The sequence below is a fragment of the Anguilla rostrata genome, chromosome 17 (genome assembly GCF_018555375.3).
Source record: "Anguilla rostrata isolate EN2019 chromosome 17, ASM1855537v3, whole genome shotgun sequence".
NCBI lineage: Eukaryota > Metazoa > Chordata > Actinopteri > Anguilliformes > Anguillidae > Anguilla > Anguilla rostrata.
This window is the reverse complement of record NC_057949.1, coordinates 3,585,299-3,603,256: the sequence shown is the minus strand read 5'-3', so window position 1 is coordinate 3,603,256 and position 17,958 is coordinate 3,585,299. Positions and strand designations below refer to the sequence as shown.

The 17,958-nt window shown below is 47.4% G+C and overlaps 1 protein-coding gene across 2 annotated transcripts in view; it reads right to left on the bottom strand.

Annotated features, from left to right (window-relative positions):
• The window catches only part of LOC135244116 (acid-sensing ion channel 2-like), a 361,458-nt gene that overhangs the window by 34,896 nt on the left and 308,604 nt on the right, over window positions 1-17,958 (bottom strand). For both annotated transcript variants that reach the window (XM_064316323.1, XM_064316322.1), the window contains exon 2: window positions 3,005-3,155. In XM_064316323.1, coding sequence (XP_064172393.1) covers window positions 3,005-3,155 — 151 coding nt within the window. The remainder of the gene's footprint in view (window positions 1-3,004; window positions 3,156-17,958) is intronic.

Genomic DNA, 17,958 nt, shown 5'->3' with positions numbered 1-17,958 from the left:
AGGCTCACAGTAATATACAGTGTAGATATGCTAGTACTCACCAGTCTGTGGCAAAAAGAAACTTCATTTGTCAAAACATTTGATGCCTCAGTGGTGGGCAATGGTAGACAACATTAAAAATGTTAAAACCAAATTGGCTCAATTACCTTTTTGGTCACGCACCACAAATTAATTTCATATGACTGTCATAATGGAAACGTGATTTAATTTAAAGCATGAGTGAACGCAAGCTGCATGCTACCTGCTTTGCTAACGGGCGCAGATCTGCAGAAGCCTGCGTCTGTATTCGAATGGCTCTGCAGTAATCCATCCATACTTTCCGATTCAGGATATTAGCATTATACCATCAGACTGCACGAACACAGCTGGAGTGGCGCTGTAAGCAAAACGATCTGATGAGCTCGGCGTGACGAGAACCGCATTTATCCGTGAGAACAAACGGCGACTGGATCAGAGCCAGCGTGTATTTAGGACGGCGGAGAGGAGGCTGTGCAGGACTCACGCGTTCTTTCAGACAGCCTAATAAAATATCGCTCGGGGCTGCATACGGTCTCCATGATCCGTGCGAATAAGCGTGAGGAAATCACCCCGGTCTATCTCCCACTGCATCGCCTCCGTGTTTCCTCCTTCAAATGCCTGGCCTGGTTGCCTTGATGCGCTCGCGCTGAGAAAAACTGTAATACGTGGCTGTAATCTTGCTTTTGACATTCCGTGTTTGTGATATTTACAGTGTAACATTTTTGCTATGAATGGCGATAAGTTATAAGTGATGGGGTCACAATTCATTACATTATTAATACGGCATTTACAGCGTCTTATCAGAGCGACTTACAACTTTACATAGCATTTACATTGTATCCATTACAGCTGATATATACGAAGCATGCAGGTTAAGTACCTGCTCAGGTCAAGGCATGTCCTACGGAATCGAATTCTGTCAAAATGAGGATCATGAGAAAGAGTTTCAAACTGAAAACTTGAGATTAATGAAAGCAAATGTAAACTGTTCAAATTCCTTATATATATGGAACATAACACTGCAGAGAAAAACAAAAAATTCTGCAGTCATTGTAAATTCCCTCACATTAATGAAGCTGCACGTTCATTTACAGGATTGAAGTTTGTAAAAATGACATTTGGGGAAGTACTAAATTGTGAAAACGTGCAGGGCTACGGGCAAGTACAGAACTGCATGTAGGGTGTTTTGTTCACCCAATGTTCAATGTGTTTTTATTTCATTAATCTATTTCGTTGTTTAATGGGCTATTCGCCACTATCTTTAAAAGACCGTCACCAGGTCTTCTCTGCATACGGCCAAGAAGCCGATTTACAGAGTCCAGCGTTTTCAGCGAGTCAGCGCGTGCGGTTTAATTAACCCGAGCCGAGAGACGAATGAGCGAACGGCGCGGGACTGCCGTGCGTCAGGACCCCGTAAGCTTCAGACGGAGGAATCCGGACTGCGAGACGAAGACCTCGAACTGAGGAGACTGTCTCGGCTCGGCTGTCGCAGGGAACAGAACGCAGAGCAGCCGACCTTTCATGAATATATGAATATCAAAAAAAAACGTATCGGGCGGAAAGAAATGCAGACCTACTTCTTTGTTCATATTTTGGAAGGCTAAGTTAGAAGAAATGCAGCGTGTGCAGCAGACTCAGGAGCAAAATTTCAAAAACTATGAAGGCACAGACTTGCGCAAGCTAACCGGGGCTCTATTTCAGTTGTAATTCAGCACTTGCCAAACCATTTCCGAGCATAGCAAATGGCTTGGTTCATCTTCAAAGAGTGCTCCTTTTTTAATTAACTTCCTCCTCGTTTAGTCCTGGCAATCATTGCCTCTCTAGAGGCTGATGTGCTGCCCGCACTTGCATAATAGCGTGGCGGATGAGGTGACATTTTGCCCGGAATTATGGGTTTCATAGTAACAGCTTTCACACAGAACTACGATGGAACAAGTAGCAGGAAAATGGCGGCCGTTTTTCAAAACTCAAGTTCACTGAGCCATAAGCTGATTAATAGTTGGACTGTAGATAATACTAACAAACACCTCAGGTATCATAACATGTAATACCGTCCTAGCCTAGCACTAAGACACCTGATTATATTTAACAAGGTATTGACTGAAGACCATGATTGGTTAGTTAGCTGAAAAATCCGCCACCACATTGGCCTTTTTTAGATAAGATTGGAAAGCCCTGGTTTAGAGATTGGACTGAGAATCTCATCCCTTGATAAGCAGGATAATGATGATGATTTTTCAGTGTCTCCAGCTCTGAACCAACAAAGCTTTCCTAAATCTTTTTTTTTTCTTTTGACAGGCGCTGGCTCTGCCTATGTGCCTATCACACATAACTATTGCCGTTCCTTCCCTCCCCCCCCCCCCCCCCCGTGCTCTCTCTATCGCTCTCTACCCCAATTTGTGTCTTCTAAAACTGTAAAGTGGGTGGAGACAGGCCAAAAACCGGTGTTTCTGTACACAGCTATTTTTCAGACTTAGATCAAATGCGTATTTGGTAAAAATCTACCATAAAAATGTGTTACTGGTAAAATGAGAGAAATCTGACCCAGCAGATCTTCAGGAATTTTGAATAAAACATGTTGCTAACCGAAACTAGAGGGATTTATCAAAAAGAAACTTTGTTCTGAATATTTAGGAAAATATATCTGTATTTCAAAACAGTCTGTACTGGTGTCTAAGGGGTTACAGTATTAGATCCAGGGGTACTGAGTACATATGTGTACTGGTGTCTAAGAGGTTACAGTATTAGGGCCAGGAGAACTGAGTGCATATTTGTACTGGTGTCTAAGGGGTTACAGTATTAGGGCCAGGGGTACTGAGTACATATGTGTACTGGTGTCTAAGGGGTTACAGTATTAGGGCCAGGAGAACTGAGTGCATATTTGTACTGGTGTCTAAGGGGTTACAGTATTAGGGCCAGGGGTACTGAGTACATATGTGTACTGGTGTCTAAGGGGTTACAGTATTAGGGCCAGGTGGCTCCCTACCTGTCTCGCCCCAGACGGGCAGGTACTCGTCCTGCTGGATGTCCAGCATGATCTCCAGCCCGTTCCCCGTGCCCCCCTTCACCGTGGTGCGGAGCGTCTTCCCTTCCTCCGCCGCGTTGAACATGTAGCACTTCCCGTACCTGGTGAAGACCTGAGAGAGAGAGAGAGAGAGAAGGGAGGGGCGGCGTTATTTCGGTTAGCCACACCCAGTTTTAGAAGCACTCCGCGGTTCGCCAGTTTCGTCGGACCCGTCGGCGCGTCCCCGCCCGGTGGCTGTCGGCCGCATTCGCGGACGCGCGTCGATCTGCGGCTGCCCTTCGCACCGCGCACGCCGCGCTCCGAGGGCGTGGCCCGTGTGCGAGACGCGCGAGAACCGCAGCGCCGCTCCCGGAGCGGACGGGCGGCCATGTTGCGCTCGCGACGCGAGTTCGGGACGAGGGGTAAACGCGGTGGTGTTACGGAAAAATACGACTCCTCTCTGATTGCATACGTTAATTTCATACGTGCGTATTATGTAGTCTATTCATTTTGGATTAGGGACCGAACAAACTGCTGCCCAGAGGCCGTTCTTCAGGCACGAGCGGCCATATTTGACGCATTTTGCATTCATTCGCTTACTCGAACAGGACGGTAGAACGCGGAGACCTGTTTGGTTGACACACGCTTTTGGACGTTTTACCGTTAAAGCCGCAGATATTCCAAGGTGCTCCAAGGCTGTGGGAATCAGTGCAGACGGTGACGGCGAATAGCGGCCTCAGACGCTACCGCAGCGGCTGCTTCGATTGGGTTAGACGTTTCATGCTTTTTATTAATTCGCCAGGAGCTTGCTTTTGCAGGTGGCTATGAAAAAGGCATTCGATTTAGCCGCCCCACCCATTCCTGTTCTGTTAAATACTTACTGAGTGTACATAAAGTATCCTACCACAGATTCCGCTGAAGCAGGAATTATATACATTCTTTCTGACCTTTACCAGCTTCGGAGGGCTTATTTTCTGTAATGCCAGATTGGCCTCTTCAAGAAGACTGAGTCATATCGACTGCGACCACTTCCAGAATGATTACTTCCATTCCCGGATTTGAGTGTCATTTCAATCAAACAGCAAAATCCCAGTGAAAAACGGTGGCCAGGGAACGTCTGATTCTGCCTAAGCTTCACAACCTCATGGACCCAACGGTAAAGAAAGAAAAAGGTAAGAGTATCCTTCAAAATGTTGATATCAGTTGTACTAAAAAATAAATAAAAATTTTTAAAAAAACAATAGGGTCTCTCAAGCATTTCCTCATACAATTCAGCAATCAATATGGGGCCTCACAGCAAGAAGGTCCGGGGCCTTTCTGTGTGGAGTTTGAAAGTTCTCCCTAAGTCCACAGGGGTTTCCTCTGGGTACTCCGATTTCCTCCCACAGCCCAAAGACATGCAGTTAGGCTAACTGGAGACTCTAAAATTTCCCACAGGTATGACTGTGTGTATGAGTGAATGGTGAGTGAAGGATGTATGCGCCCTGCGATAGACTGGCGGCCTGTCCAGGGTGTATTCCTGCTTCTCGCCCAATGCATGCTGGGATAGGCTCCAGCACCACCACTCCAGGACCTTGCCCATGATAAGCGGGTATAGACAACGGATGGATGGATGAAAGTATCGAAATAAAGGGGTGTGAATATAATTATAATTTGGATGGATGGATGGAATTCAATAATCAAAAGAACTGGATGGATATATGGCTCAACCTCAATTAAGCTGGTGATTTGTCAAATGTAAATCCGATGCCAGCATTGAAAATAACCTTTCTCTCACATTATCGACACAACTGTGGTCTGCTAATATGCCAATGTCTCAGGGGCAGTAAATCTTATGTTCCGTGACAAAATTTACGATTCAAGTATTGCGTACTCCAAAAACCATTCTGCACTCAAAGAGAATTCGCGATCATTCATCACGTGCTCCCTACCCCTAGAACCCATGCTGCCATCTGAGGTTCTGTGACTGCATGTTTTACACTCCTGAATCCGGATTTTAAAAAATGAACAAATAACCAAATAAAGATCACTGGCGTATAACTGCAGGCTAGTTTTCGATGGTCAAAACAAAGAGCATCCAAATTTAGGGCTTCGCTTTAAAGTCGAAATTGTTTTCGGAGGTTCGCACAGCTCATGCAGAGCGAAGCTGCTGCTGTGGACGTGAACCTGCCTCTCCCTGCTCTCAGAGTTCCAGCTGAAGAGCGGCCTTTATTCATACAGGATGAACACCGCGTAGGCAAGACGACCGGCTCCCGGCTTTGTCTAAAATGTCTGAATTTTTGGCGATAACAACTACCGCTGTTCAGTCCCTGTTGCAACATACAGACGAATGATATGTGTATTTTTATTTTTTGAATAATCAATGCACATCTTTTTAGCTTTGCGTGTGAATGCATCAACATTTGGCTTCGTCGTGCCTTTTCAGCAGCGGAGTGGCATCTGTGGATGCGCACGAGACTTCGTTTACAGACGCCGCCAGCTGTAGGACGTTTAAACGGAAACAAAACGCGCGCTGATTGCGGCGAAGCGTTCTCGCTAGTTCGCCGCTCGAAGAGCCGCCCGGCTCTCGTTCGCAATAAAGCTCTTCCACCGACTCTCCGCGAGGAACGATTGTGTACTCCCGACCCGGGTTGGCCGAGAAGCGTTCAGTGCCGTTTCCTCCCAACGCAACCCCCGCGCGAAAGGGCTTTTTAAATTTGACTTCGGCTGCAGGTCGGGTACTTAACCTTCTGCCGAATTTAACCGCAGCAGCTGTAGTTTGGCACCAGGGGGCGACGGACACGTTAACGTGTTCTTGATTCACGAGGAATGGATTATCGTTCAAAATTTATACCAATTATAAGCTCAACAAAGCGGTACGTGCGGAAGCGACCACATGCCTGGCCGACCTTAAGGGCACACCACAGCGATTAATGAACTCGCATCTGCACACGCGATGTATTCTCGCTCTAAATGAAAGGCTCTAGCAACCAGTAGTCAGAGCAAACACCCACAAAATTGGTAAATTGATTTTACTCTAAATGCTAGTCTCTATCACACTTTGAACCAAATAATTGCCGCAGAATCCCGGAAATTATTTTTTAAGTACACAAAACATGCCATTACAGGCTTTTTGGGCTCAAAGCCGCTTGCAAATATTTCGAAATGCAGTTCCCTCGATGAACTTAAGTCCACAAATATGCGAATGGGAAAATCAGTTCATTTGCCACACAGGCTGATGAGAATACAAACTTAGATACTGAACAGAAGCATGAAAAGAAGATGCATCTTCAAACAAGTAAGATAATATAATGTTACAAATGGAGGCTGAGAAATAGTCTCAAGATAATGACTTTTATGTATCAACATTGGACAGATGCTGTACAATCGTACCATGCGCATTGAAATGTTGCTATCATATACAGTGCACGGATGTTTTTGCCTTTTTTAGGCATGGCTAAAAAAAACATTGAATAAAATTTTTAAAGGACATTACATTGAATTTTACGGTGCTGAGAGTCATTTGTCTATTTGTGCCTCTTAACATAATTTGTTGCTTTTACTCCTCTGTGAAATTAATTTTGTTTTTCCCTTTCGGTTCTGCCCAGCTTCTGATAATGAAAGCTCTGCATACGAAATCAAGTTAAGGGGATGTAAAAAAAAAAAAAAAAGGGAAAAAAAGAGGGACGCACAGACTTAATCACAGTTTAAGTGATTAAATGCACACCCTCTGGTAATAAGCAGAGAGAGAGAGGTGTTTTCCGAAGTCGGCATGGCTATTTACCTTCTAATGGAAAGCACAAAGCGCGCACACAAATCTGCATCGGTGAGTCGTGTCCGGAGCTGCCTGTCTGCGGCGATCTCGCCTTTATCGTCTCGTTGGCGCGTTCATCTTTTTCTGAGGTTTTCCGTTTCATTTAAGGAGGAGACGAGCAAACGCGACGCACTGTTTACTTACCCCCCCCCTGTAAGAATGCTGTGATTGCTCTCTGCAAGCAATATATTTCCCATTCATTATGACAGAAACCAAGTGAGCTTCCAGGGAGAGTGAATATGCCGGAAAATAATGAAGATAAGAATATCAAACCACATAATATAAGCCATTTATTCTACAGGCCAGACAGTATCCAGCACTTTTTCCAAACCCGGAGAGGACGTTCATCACCTTATTAAGCAGACTATTGATGGTTGTGCATAGCGGAGCATAGGAAACCCACGCGAACACAGGGAGAACATGCAAACTCACAGAAAGGCCCAGGACCTTCTGTCTGTGAGGCAACTGTGCTACCCGCTACACCTCTGTGCCGTCCTGTCACATTTGTATTATGTCAAAAAAATAAATAAATAAATAAAAGCATAAACTATTTTTCTGTCGGCTCTCAGGAGGATATACAGCCGGACATTTACTGACACGCCTTGATCAAGGGTGCAAGTGGCAGTGCCCCCACCTGACAATCAAACCTGCAACCCCCCTGAGCTGCAGGTCCAGTCCCCCAACCACCGCCACCCAGATAATTATCAGAGTGAGCAGAGGTGCGTAACCCGGCTTCAAAGAGTAAAAAGACTGACCATGTATTTGCTCCACCACCATGCACTAAACCAGCTGATTACAATAATTAGTTCTCCTACCATGCTGAAGAGTTATGCTAATTAGAATCAGCTGGTTTAGTGCATGGTGGTGGAGAAAATACATGGTCTGTCTTTTTACTCTTTGAAGCCGGGTTACCCACCTCTGAGAGAGGCAGAACGTGGTGTAGTCTGAGGAGTAAGTCACAGCAGGACTGTCCATTGAGAATACCCCCCACCCTCCCCCCCTCAGAGAAAGTGAGAGTAAAGCTGTATCTATACCGCATACGCAGAAGCTGCACAGGCTCTTGCTAGCGGTGTTCAGCTACACCGTGTTCAGCTTGCTTCTCACCTCCACACCTCTTTAGTGGATTTTCCAGTGGGTTGCGTTTGTTACACAGTTTTACATTGCTACAGTTGTGCTTTGCTTCAGTCATGGTCAAGCCACCATTTCTCGACAAATTCCTAAGTGAGTGGGGATTTTGTCATTTCTAGTTTATTCACTTCATATTTTATCTCAAAACTATTACAAGATGGGAGGCTGCCATTTTGAAAAAGTTGAATAGTTCTGCAGATGCTCCAGGTCGTTGTCTCTTTGACTCCTCAGCTCGGTCAGCTGTTTTCAGAGCAGCCTCTCTGCTCTCTCTCTCTCTCTCTCTCTCTCTCTCAGGTAGACCTATGTTAGCCTCCTGTTCTTTGAGAATCATCTGCTCCACAACGTCTTGCAGTCGTGTACTCCATTGTGTGTTGAAATGTGCCCTGGCTTCTGCAGAAGAGCAGATTTCTGCCTTTAAGCATTGTTCAGTGAAAAATGAATTCATAATTTTGCAGGCTAGGGACCACCGACACAGCTCATCGAGCGAACATTCGAACCTTAAATCCCTTAAGCGGACGAGCTCATCGCCGAAACACACGTTATCTGTTAGAAATTCACTTTTGCCTCACGCACGGGAGCTTTCTCTGGGGATTCTCGTTGTTTGGGGGAAGGGATGGGGATGCATGCGTTTCATTTGCGGCTTGGTCCAATTTGCGGTATAAGTTTACACAGGGCGTCCCCACAAGGCTCTTGTCATGTGCCCACAAATGGCACCGCTGGGTCGTAACTCCGCGTGAACCCGTCTCGTGATTCGCTCATGCCGAACCTGAGCAGGTCATCAAAAATCAGTGACATCAGTCTGGGCCCATAGTATCCAACTGGCATTTCTCTTCCTGATTTAGAGTTGCATTTTACCCCAAATTGTTTGTGTTCTAATTTGTTCTCCTGAAAAACCATCTCTGAAAGGCACACTTAAAGTCTTCCTCCAAAACAAATTCTAAGACTTCTCGTTTCCGGTAGAAACGGAGAAAGGATGGGCTCTGTGCTTTACAGCCATTTTATCCTTTGGCGTTTCTATTATGATTATTTTATGATCATTTTTTTAAATTTTCATCAGCGTTTGCCGAGCGGGCTTGGAGCCCTGTACCAGTCTGAAAAGCGTTGTTGTAACTTCTTTATCCTGAACTGGCCGTCTGTTTATCTTTTGCTTACAGTATGTGTGTCGCGCGTCATTCCATTTCCAATGAGAAAGGCCCCAGAAGAGGAGGTCGCGCGTCCAAACATTTCTTCTTTCTCACAAAAGAAAGCATTAAAACCCAGCGGTGTGTCCAACCGCCAAGGCTAAATTTGGCCATTCAGCACATCCTGTTCCTCCTTAAAGAAAACAAAACTCCTTTAGAACTCAGCTGGGTCGCGGGTTTAATTGAAATGTTTTGTTAGGTTTTTTTTTTTCAAAAAAAATATGTCATCATCATTTAGCCTAAGCCTTGAAAAAAACGGGAACAGCACGGACCTCTTCGTACACAACGCGGCGTCCTGCAGCGAAGGTGACCTTAGAAGAAAATCTACAACGCGGTCCTCAGACGTCCATTAGGCCTTTAAAAAAAAAAAATTTTTTTTTCCAAAGCAGGAGATGCCAGATAGCATTAATGATCGGCGCACCTGAAAAGGGCTTCGCTTTGACGGGCGGCTGGTTGGACCGCAGCCCAGACCCGGTCAGTTTGACTGGAGGTCCTTATGAGCAGGTCTAATGAGATGCCTGCAGCGTGCCGGTGCTGACGCAGTCGATGCGGAGTTGCAGGATTCGTCGAAACGTTTCGTAAATCCGCCCTTTGAAAATACGACACCTGATTAAAGTTTTTCAAAGTAAACTGCTACTCGATCGCAGTACGTCACAGCACGTTTCCTTTACAGTGTTTATCACAGCCATTGGGGGGGAAAAAAACCACATGATCTCAGAAAATAACCAATGCACAAAAAAGGTAAGGCATACAGCTACAATACATTTCATTACATAAAGAGATCTTCTGAGTGAAACAAAGGCCTTACTTTAACAGCTTTCATGAACAAGGGGGTATATAATCCAATTGGTCCGGGATTATAATGAACCAAGGTCTTGGATTCTAGGGAAATGAGGTCCGCTCTTCGCCTGCCCTAAACCTGCTGAGGAAGACCTTTCCAGTGGCTTCTTAATCCTCAAGCGCTATGAGGACTGTGCACGGCACTCAGGAATCTCAACAGATCCCAGATAGACCGCTCGTGCATACACTTTTTATACGCATCACGCTTGCAATGACTCGACCATCACAGGACCTGTGTTGTCCCGACAGCTCTGAAAGTTCTGGCCTATTTTCCCCAAAAAAAATATGCTTATTGAGCTATTTCATCCATTCCACTGTTTTCAAGAAGCTGAGATTTTGATTACTTTTTAAAGGAGCTCAGGAATAATTTAGAAATGTAAATTTTCCCTTTAATTGGCTCAATTGTTGTTTTTTTTTTTTTTATGGTTTTGGGCCCCTCAGGAAAATATCCATTACAAAGCGCTGCTTTATAGCCCATTAGCAAATGAGCTATACCATAAATAACAGATGATTTAGCAGGTTGTGAATATTTTATTTAAGGAAATGTGAGAGGTCTCGTCACTATAGCAGATGAGAAGAGATCTATGAAAACTTCTGAGGGTTCTCGTTTCCATTTCGATTCTAGCAACTGTTTTTAGCTGCCAGCTGGACACAGCGGGGAAAATTAAATTATTTTATAATAAGTTACTGTCAAACGGCAGCCAAGCATGCCGAGTTAAAATCACAGGGAAGCAAGATGGCGGAGCTTCGTCGTTTGTGACTCCTGAGGCAAAGTTTTTTCGTCTTCGTTCGCGTTGAGGACTTGCTCTGCGTCCAGCGGTCCCCCAGGGGACCTCTGTCTGGCATGAGGACAGGCACAGATTCAAGAAGATCGGAAAAAAACAGCACACGTTCTTGTAAACAGGAGTTACCTGATTATTTCTATCATATCAAGTTGACAATCACATGCACACAGTCACAGAAACTGTGATATAGACAAATACGTGAACGCACACACACACACGCACCCAAACACACACACACACACACACACACACACCAAGAGGGGAAAAACATTCTGCTTCACGTCCTGACATGCAATCATATAAACAGAATTAAAAATAAATACATGTATGGTTTCGATTCGCAGGATGTGCTCACTGAAGCGTATGTTAAATGTGTGAAACAAGCTCGGTATACAGCAGAGGAAGCAAAGCTGTTTCATTTTTATGATGGGGGTGCCTCCAGAGATCATTGCCTACCAGAGGTGTCATTGGTGTGGCATGTGGCATGTTTTGGTCATTACAAGTCTTGTGTTTTTTTTCTGAGCCACAAAGAACTCACGGCCTCACCAACCGTCTAAAGGTACACATTATACAGGTTGGCAGTAAATGGTATTAAGCATGACACCTAATAAGGTCATATTCCAGCAAAGGCAAAACAAGCTGAAAAACCAGTGGAATAAACTTGAGGACAGCACTGTTCTTAGGAGATGTTTATTAAATCAAGGGGAACGAACGACGAGTTTCGGAGACAAGCTTCTTCGTCAGGGTGAAGAAACATCGCATCAAACAGGAGGAAATAACAAATGTAATCACTTCCTTCAGCTGTTTCTGTGTATCGTTAGAATACCGGGGATTTTGGGATTTGTATTCTTCATGGCATGCAAAGCTATTCCTGGCATAATGTGGCTCGAGGGCGCACAATCTCTCAAAACATGAAAAGCTCATTTATGAAAAAATTAACATCTTGTTAAAATTCTGGGTCTGCGTTTGTTGCTGGAACAAAAACCAGCAGACACAGCGCTCTCCCAAGGCCGAGTCTGAGAACCGCTGATCTGAATCACCTGAAACGTAATAGGAGGTTCAAATCGCACTCCGCGCACTTTTGTATTCCGTACACGCACGCCATGTTGACAGGTTATGAAATTCTTATATTTGCGCTGTAGGGCAGGGAACCGAAAATATGAAACGTTAATGCTTATCAACTGTTGAGCAATTTCCATACAGTAGGCGAGTGCACGTTTTCCCCTTACGTGAAATTCACACAGGAATTCCACTGCGAGCATTATTTTCGAAAATAGATTTCCAGTGCGGCGAATTCAGCCGGCTTAGCGAAACACAACAAAGCAGGGGAGGAGAGCTGGAAAATGAGGGCTTATGAAACGCTCGGAGCTGCGGGGGCCTGCGCGTTCCGTCTGCGCGTTCCGCCTGCGCAGCAGTTTAAACGCGCCCCTCGCCTGACGGCGAATAATTGAAAAGGCGAGAGGTCTTATCGTAGCCCACCTGGTGTGGAGTGGCCCCGGGATAACGTGATAAGCAGGGGGGGGGGGTGGCGGTGCTCAACCCGAAAACTCCTTCGCTCCTCAGTCGCGGTTAAGGCTCGGACGTACTTTCCGCGTTCCGCGGACAGCTGCGGACTCGTACCGGTCGCGCGCGCGGTTCCATTCATGCTACGGTTGAGGGTCCGCGTCGGTCTGGCGTTCCACGCGCGCGCATTTCCCGATGCACACTCCACTCCAGTTGGTGGCGGTAATGCACCATAACGTTGTTTGACAACCGCCATAAAAATCTAAAAGAAGAAGAAGCATGGAAAAAAAATGGCGACCTCACGACAGCAAGAACAGCTCCTGTGTTTGTTGTTTTTGACTGAGCAACAAGAAGAAGGCAAAAATGCTTTCAAAGACGAATTTATAAAAATGTGGGTAACGGCGGATCTCCTCGCACAACCTCCCTTCAAAACAAGCATCCGTTTTGTTATCTGGAGCATGCGCAGTCGGCGCGTTTGCTATGCGTACGGTCCGCGCAGCAACGCTATTTAAACCGGGGGAGAGGCGCAGCTGCCCTCCCTTTCGCTGTGAGATCAAGCTCGCGCGCTGCCCAAATCCTGCTGTCGCTCTAACTGAACGCTCACGGACCTGCTAATGGAGAATGGGCGAGGGGGGGGGGGGTGGGTGGGTTAACCGGGCGAAAAAACAACGAGGCACTCTGGGAGCTGCAGAACGAGACAGGAGGCATCCGTCGCAGCAAAACCACAGAAGAAGAGAACCGCGCCGCGCAGCCCCGCGCGCTTAAAGGTCTCGCTCGAAGCCGAAGTCGCTTCGTCGCCCCCCCCCCCCCCCCCCCCGACTCGAGCTCGAGCGACGCGCGGTTCCCGACGACTCCCGCTTTCGCGCGCGCGCAAAGCACTTCGCGGCACGAGATAGTAGCCACCAGGCGGGAGATGCCACGGATAACGTGCCAACGAAAACCTTCGCCCTCGCGCGGGTTAAGGCAGGGTTCCGCCGCGAGTGGATGACGGCGCGCGCGCGTGTAAAAGCTCTTTTGACCCAGCGAAGACGCCGGCGTCGGAGGCACTGATAACGAAATACGGCAGATTACTCCATTAAAATGGGCCCCCTGTATTCAATAAAAAAAGCGCTGGGTGAAAGAAATGTGCTGCTCAATAGGAACTAAATAGCTTTTTAGTCCAAGGTCCGCATTCATAAAGCCACTCAAACTAGCAGTGCTGATCTAGGATCTGGTTTGGTCTGGTTTTTTTCCCCCGTCCGTGAAATGGCTTTATCTATTTTGGGCTAAAAGGCAAAACTGATCCTGGTTCAGCGCTCCCACTCCCAGATGCTTTCTGAATATGGGCCCAGGGGTCCTGTCAATGTACTTTAAAAGAACAAGACCAAGGTCAAAAAACCAAGATTACATGGTCGAAAATCTCTCAGGGCAACGATCCAATGTGTGTGCGCATTCCTTCAGGCCACTCGGTCACTCAGTCCGACATGATCATATCAGCCTGTTTATAGGGCTGGCCCCGCTGGTGCGGTCCAGCCAAAAAAAAACAACCACAGTGATTTCTCTTGGAGTAAATTGTTTGTGTGTGTGTGTGTGTGTGTGCATACGTACGTGCGTGTGCACGTCGCGCATTTTGTTAATTACAGCATTCCGAATGGTTGCCGTGGCGACCGATGTCCTCGGAGCGACGCGGCGGAGCGGCAGCGGGTCCGTTAAATCGGGCGTGACTCCTACATCCCCCACGCGTGCCCCGGGGGCGGCCGCTCGGGGCGCGAGGCGCGCGTCGGCCTCAATCACGGGGCCCGGCCGCGGCTCATCAATCAGCGCGCGGAGCCATTCGGGCTCATTACCTTCCCGCCCGTCAGCTCTCTTTAAGAGCAACTGATGGAGCCGGCCGCCGGACCTGAGAGCCCAATCCTAATCAGGGGAAAGATCGGATTGCCCGCCCCCGGCCCGTGGGTGGTTTTCGGGGGAATCGTCCGCCCCTCTGGAGATAATGATCGGCGGGTTCGGAAGGGGGCTGGAGGGGAGGGGAGGGGAGGGGAGGGGGCGTCTAGACGCGCGGTCTGGAATCAGCGCCTGCCCGACTCCGTTACCTCCGGGACATCGCCGGCCCCCGCCGCGTTTAAAAAACACTCCTCTGATTGGGAGAAGTCACGCCGTGCGCCTCCTCGAAAACCACTCTCAGCGGTTCCATTTTTCATTCCGGGCCCCTGAGTGGAGGGAGTGGTGCCAGGTAGGAAGATTGACTCTGTTGCGATGCATTCATCAGAAGAGGAAGGCTGACCCGCCCCGCCCTGCCGCTTCCTGCTTGGTGACCGACCGCACATGTACAAGATGGCCGCCGGTCAACCTACCGTCCTGTGGCTGTCATCCTGGCCAGGCGTTCCCCTTGAAAAAGATTTATTTTTCTCGAGGGACTTTCGAGTTAAATATAGCCAAATTAAAAAAAGGAAAGAAAGAGAACGCGACCCGTGAACCGCGCTTCCGTAAATATCCGCCGATCCCTCTTGCGTCTGTTTCCGCAGCGTGGCCCTGACCTCCGGGCCTGGCTTTTACCGAATCAGATTAATCTGAGCTTTGAATAATTTATATCCCCTTGGAGGCCCTGCGGAATGAAATATGTCTCCTGCTCGCGGGGTCTCGTTGGACTGAGGTGGAGGTTCGGAGGCCGGAGCCGACTCCCTTACGACCGGCCCCCGGAAGCGCAGCTTGCGGCCCGGGGGGACTTAGCCGCGCGCTAACCGGCTAGGGGACAGCTGCTTAAAGTTAGTTACGGGCGCCGGCGCCGCCGAGTCCACCGAAGCCTGGATCAGCGTGGGGGGGGGGCGAGCGGCGCTATGAAATAATGCCAACTGACACCGCTTCTTAATGAGGTTATAACCGCGGCGGTTAGGAGGCTGCGGCGGCCGCGGCCGGCGTCTCGCTTCATTTGCGGCCCTTATTAACGGGAAAGCGCATTATCCGCTCCGGAGTCCGCGGCGCTAGCGCGGCACGCGGGGGAAGCGCCCGGCGTTAAAACCCTCGGCCCGCGGGGAACGACGCGGAGTCGGCCCGTTCGAATACAGACAAGCCGAGGAGTCCAGTCGGAGGCTTCGCGGTTCAGCCGAGGAACGCGGACGTCAAATCCTGTCCACTCGATCGAAAAACGATACGAAAGGGGAAAGCTGCCGCTCGCCGCACAGAGATCACGTTTTTAGCACGTTTTAGCACGTTTTAGCACGTTTTAGCACGTTTTAGCACGCGCGGGGGCTGTGTTTACTGCGAGGTGCAGCGCGGTGCGAGAGGCTCGTTCACAGCCCGCTTCTCACGGAGGCCGGAATCCAGCTCGCGCCCGGCCCTTCGTCTCCGCTACGTTGCGTCTTTAATGGGGCTGAAAGCCCGCGTCTGTTTATTGCCGCGTCTCGACTGGTCGGTAACTTCCTGCCACAAAGGCCCAGAGGCAGCAGCGCCCGTGACTCAATCTGCCATTGTACGGCTAACCTTGCCGGCTAAGTATGTTTTCCATCACGCACAAAAAAAAGAAGGCAGAAGCTAAATCCCCAAATGCATTTCCACAGGGAGCGATTAGCCTCGGTCGGCGTTTGCGGAAATGCCCTTGGACCGCATTATTTGATGACTGCAGCGGCATGCTAAAATGTACTAACCGGTTCAGATGATGATTATGTCTTCGTTAATTACTTTAAATCAAAGGTGAATTCATGGAAGAGCACGTACAAGTGATTAAGCAGGGGAAAATCCACTTTCAGGAAGGAATCTATGAAAGACCCTGGTGCAGCTAAATAATTTATTTGAGCAGGTGGGCTTACCTAGAGTAGCACTCACTACAGTTCATATCGTGGTGTATATGATGATGATGAAGACACTGTTGTTGTTGTTATCGATGCAGTAAAGATCACTCAAGAGTTGTGACAGTAAAGGTGTGATCGTGAAGTCCTCTTCCTCAGAATTAGTAAATTCTGTTCGGTCAGTTGGGTGATCACCAACTTGCTAACTTGCTGAACTATGTTAAGAAAGCTTTCATTTGTTTCGTAAGCCACAGTTAAGGACAAACGGACAGAATCTAGGCAAGAAATATCAGCGCTTGGGGTTCCAGCAGTAAAAGACCGCGTCACGGCTGCCCCGAGCAGAAAAGGGTCAGATGTAACGACTGGCCCTTGCAGACAGTAAAATAACCGGACCGCAGCGCTACACCGAGACCATAAATAGCGCCATCAATGCAATGAAACTTCAGCCCGTGGCAATCACCGCCTGTCATTTTCCATCCATATGCATCAAGGCAGTGGCTACAAATCTGGAGCATAAAAACCTCTTGAAAAATAAATAACCAGAACCACCTTTGAGCGCTGCATATATTTCTTGCTGTCAGCTCGCTAAGATTGCGGGGTGGGGTGGGGTGGGGAGGGGGGGGGGGAGTTGGGGTTGAAATGACTCCCGAATGCCTAATCAAGGGATTCAAACTTATCTTGTTAAGAATCACAAAGGAGCGCCTGCCTCAGTCTCAATTACTGCCCATCTTTCACTTTAAGCATCGTTCACAGCTGAGGGGTCAGAGAGTGTAATTGTAGAGGAGGCTCTTGGCAGAGCATCAGCGGCGACACCTTGTAAGCCGACCGGGAGAAAAAAAAACGGCAATAAAAGCCCCCTGCTCTGCCAGGGAGGCCGCCATGGCGGGGAGGCAGTGTGGCTTACCGCTCCCCGCATCTGAACTGGAGACTCATTTCACTCCTTGTTTTATAGGAGTCATTTGAAAACATCGCCGCCACCGCCACCACAGTTGATCCCACCCAAGGCACTCAGTTCAGATAGGTAAAGTATAGACTTATTTAATTAAGTCTCTATAAAATTGAAACTTTGCCAGGGGTCAATGAGCTTCTGACACCAGAAAGGTGAATCATTTGGACTATAAGGAACAATCCAAACACATACACACATACAATCATCATAAATCTCCTCATGTAGGATGATTGCACATTATTAAAGCCATTTTGATCTATAAATACTTCAAATATATTTTTGGATTGTTGAATTGTTGAATGCATTTGTATGCATAAAACCATTTGAGAATCTGGACACCAATGTTTTGTTGTTTGCTATACACTGCACACTCACCTAAAACATGTAGGACACGCACCGTTAAATTTGTGATACTTGGATAATAAATTAATAAAATAATATCCAAAACTGAGCTGCATACAGTAGCCACATATATATTTGAGTAGATGCAGAATGTTTTCAGACCAGATCATTTTATTGCGAGACGTCTATTCATATAAAATAAAAACACGCAATAAAATCAGCTTATCTATGTGAAGCTGTTGCATACGTTATTTTCCTAGAACGATATGTTTCTATCTTAACTATTACACTGGGCCTGGATACAGGATGGGCTGCCCCTCTATAGCCAGGTTTCTCCCAACATTTCTTCTCGTTGGAGTTTTTCTCTCACCACGGTTTGAGTGTTCTTGAATTTTCTTTTCTACTTCCAGTGAAAACCATCTTTGAAACACTGTCTCTGTAAAAAAAAAGTGCAATACAAATAAAATAAAATTGATTTGAACAGAACATGGTTACTGAGGATGGGGGACATTTGAACCTGGGCAAGAAGAGCAAGAGGAGACTCGGAAACAGATGCTCTTCAAAAGAAACATGCCCGTGTTATGAGATTCAGTGAGCCTTCTTCAGTGCAAGCAGACTCATCACGCCAAGTGAAAAGAACACCTCATTCAC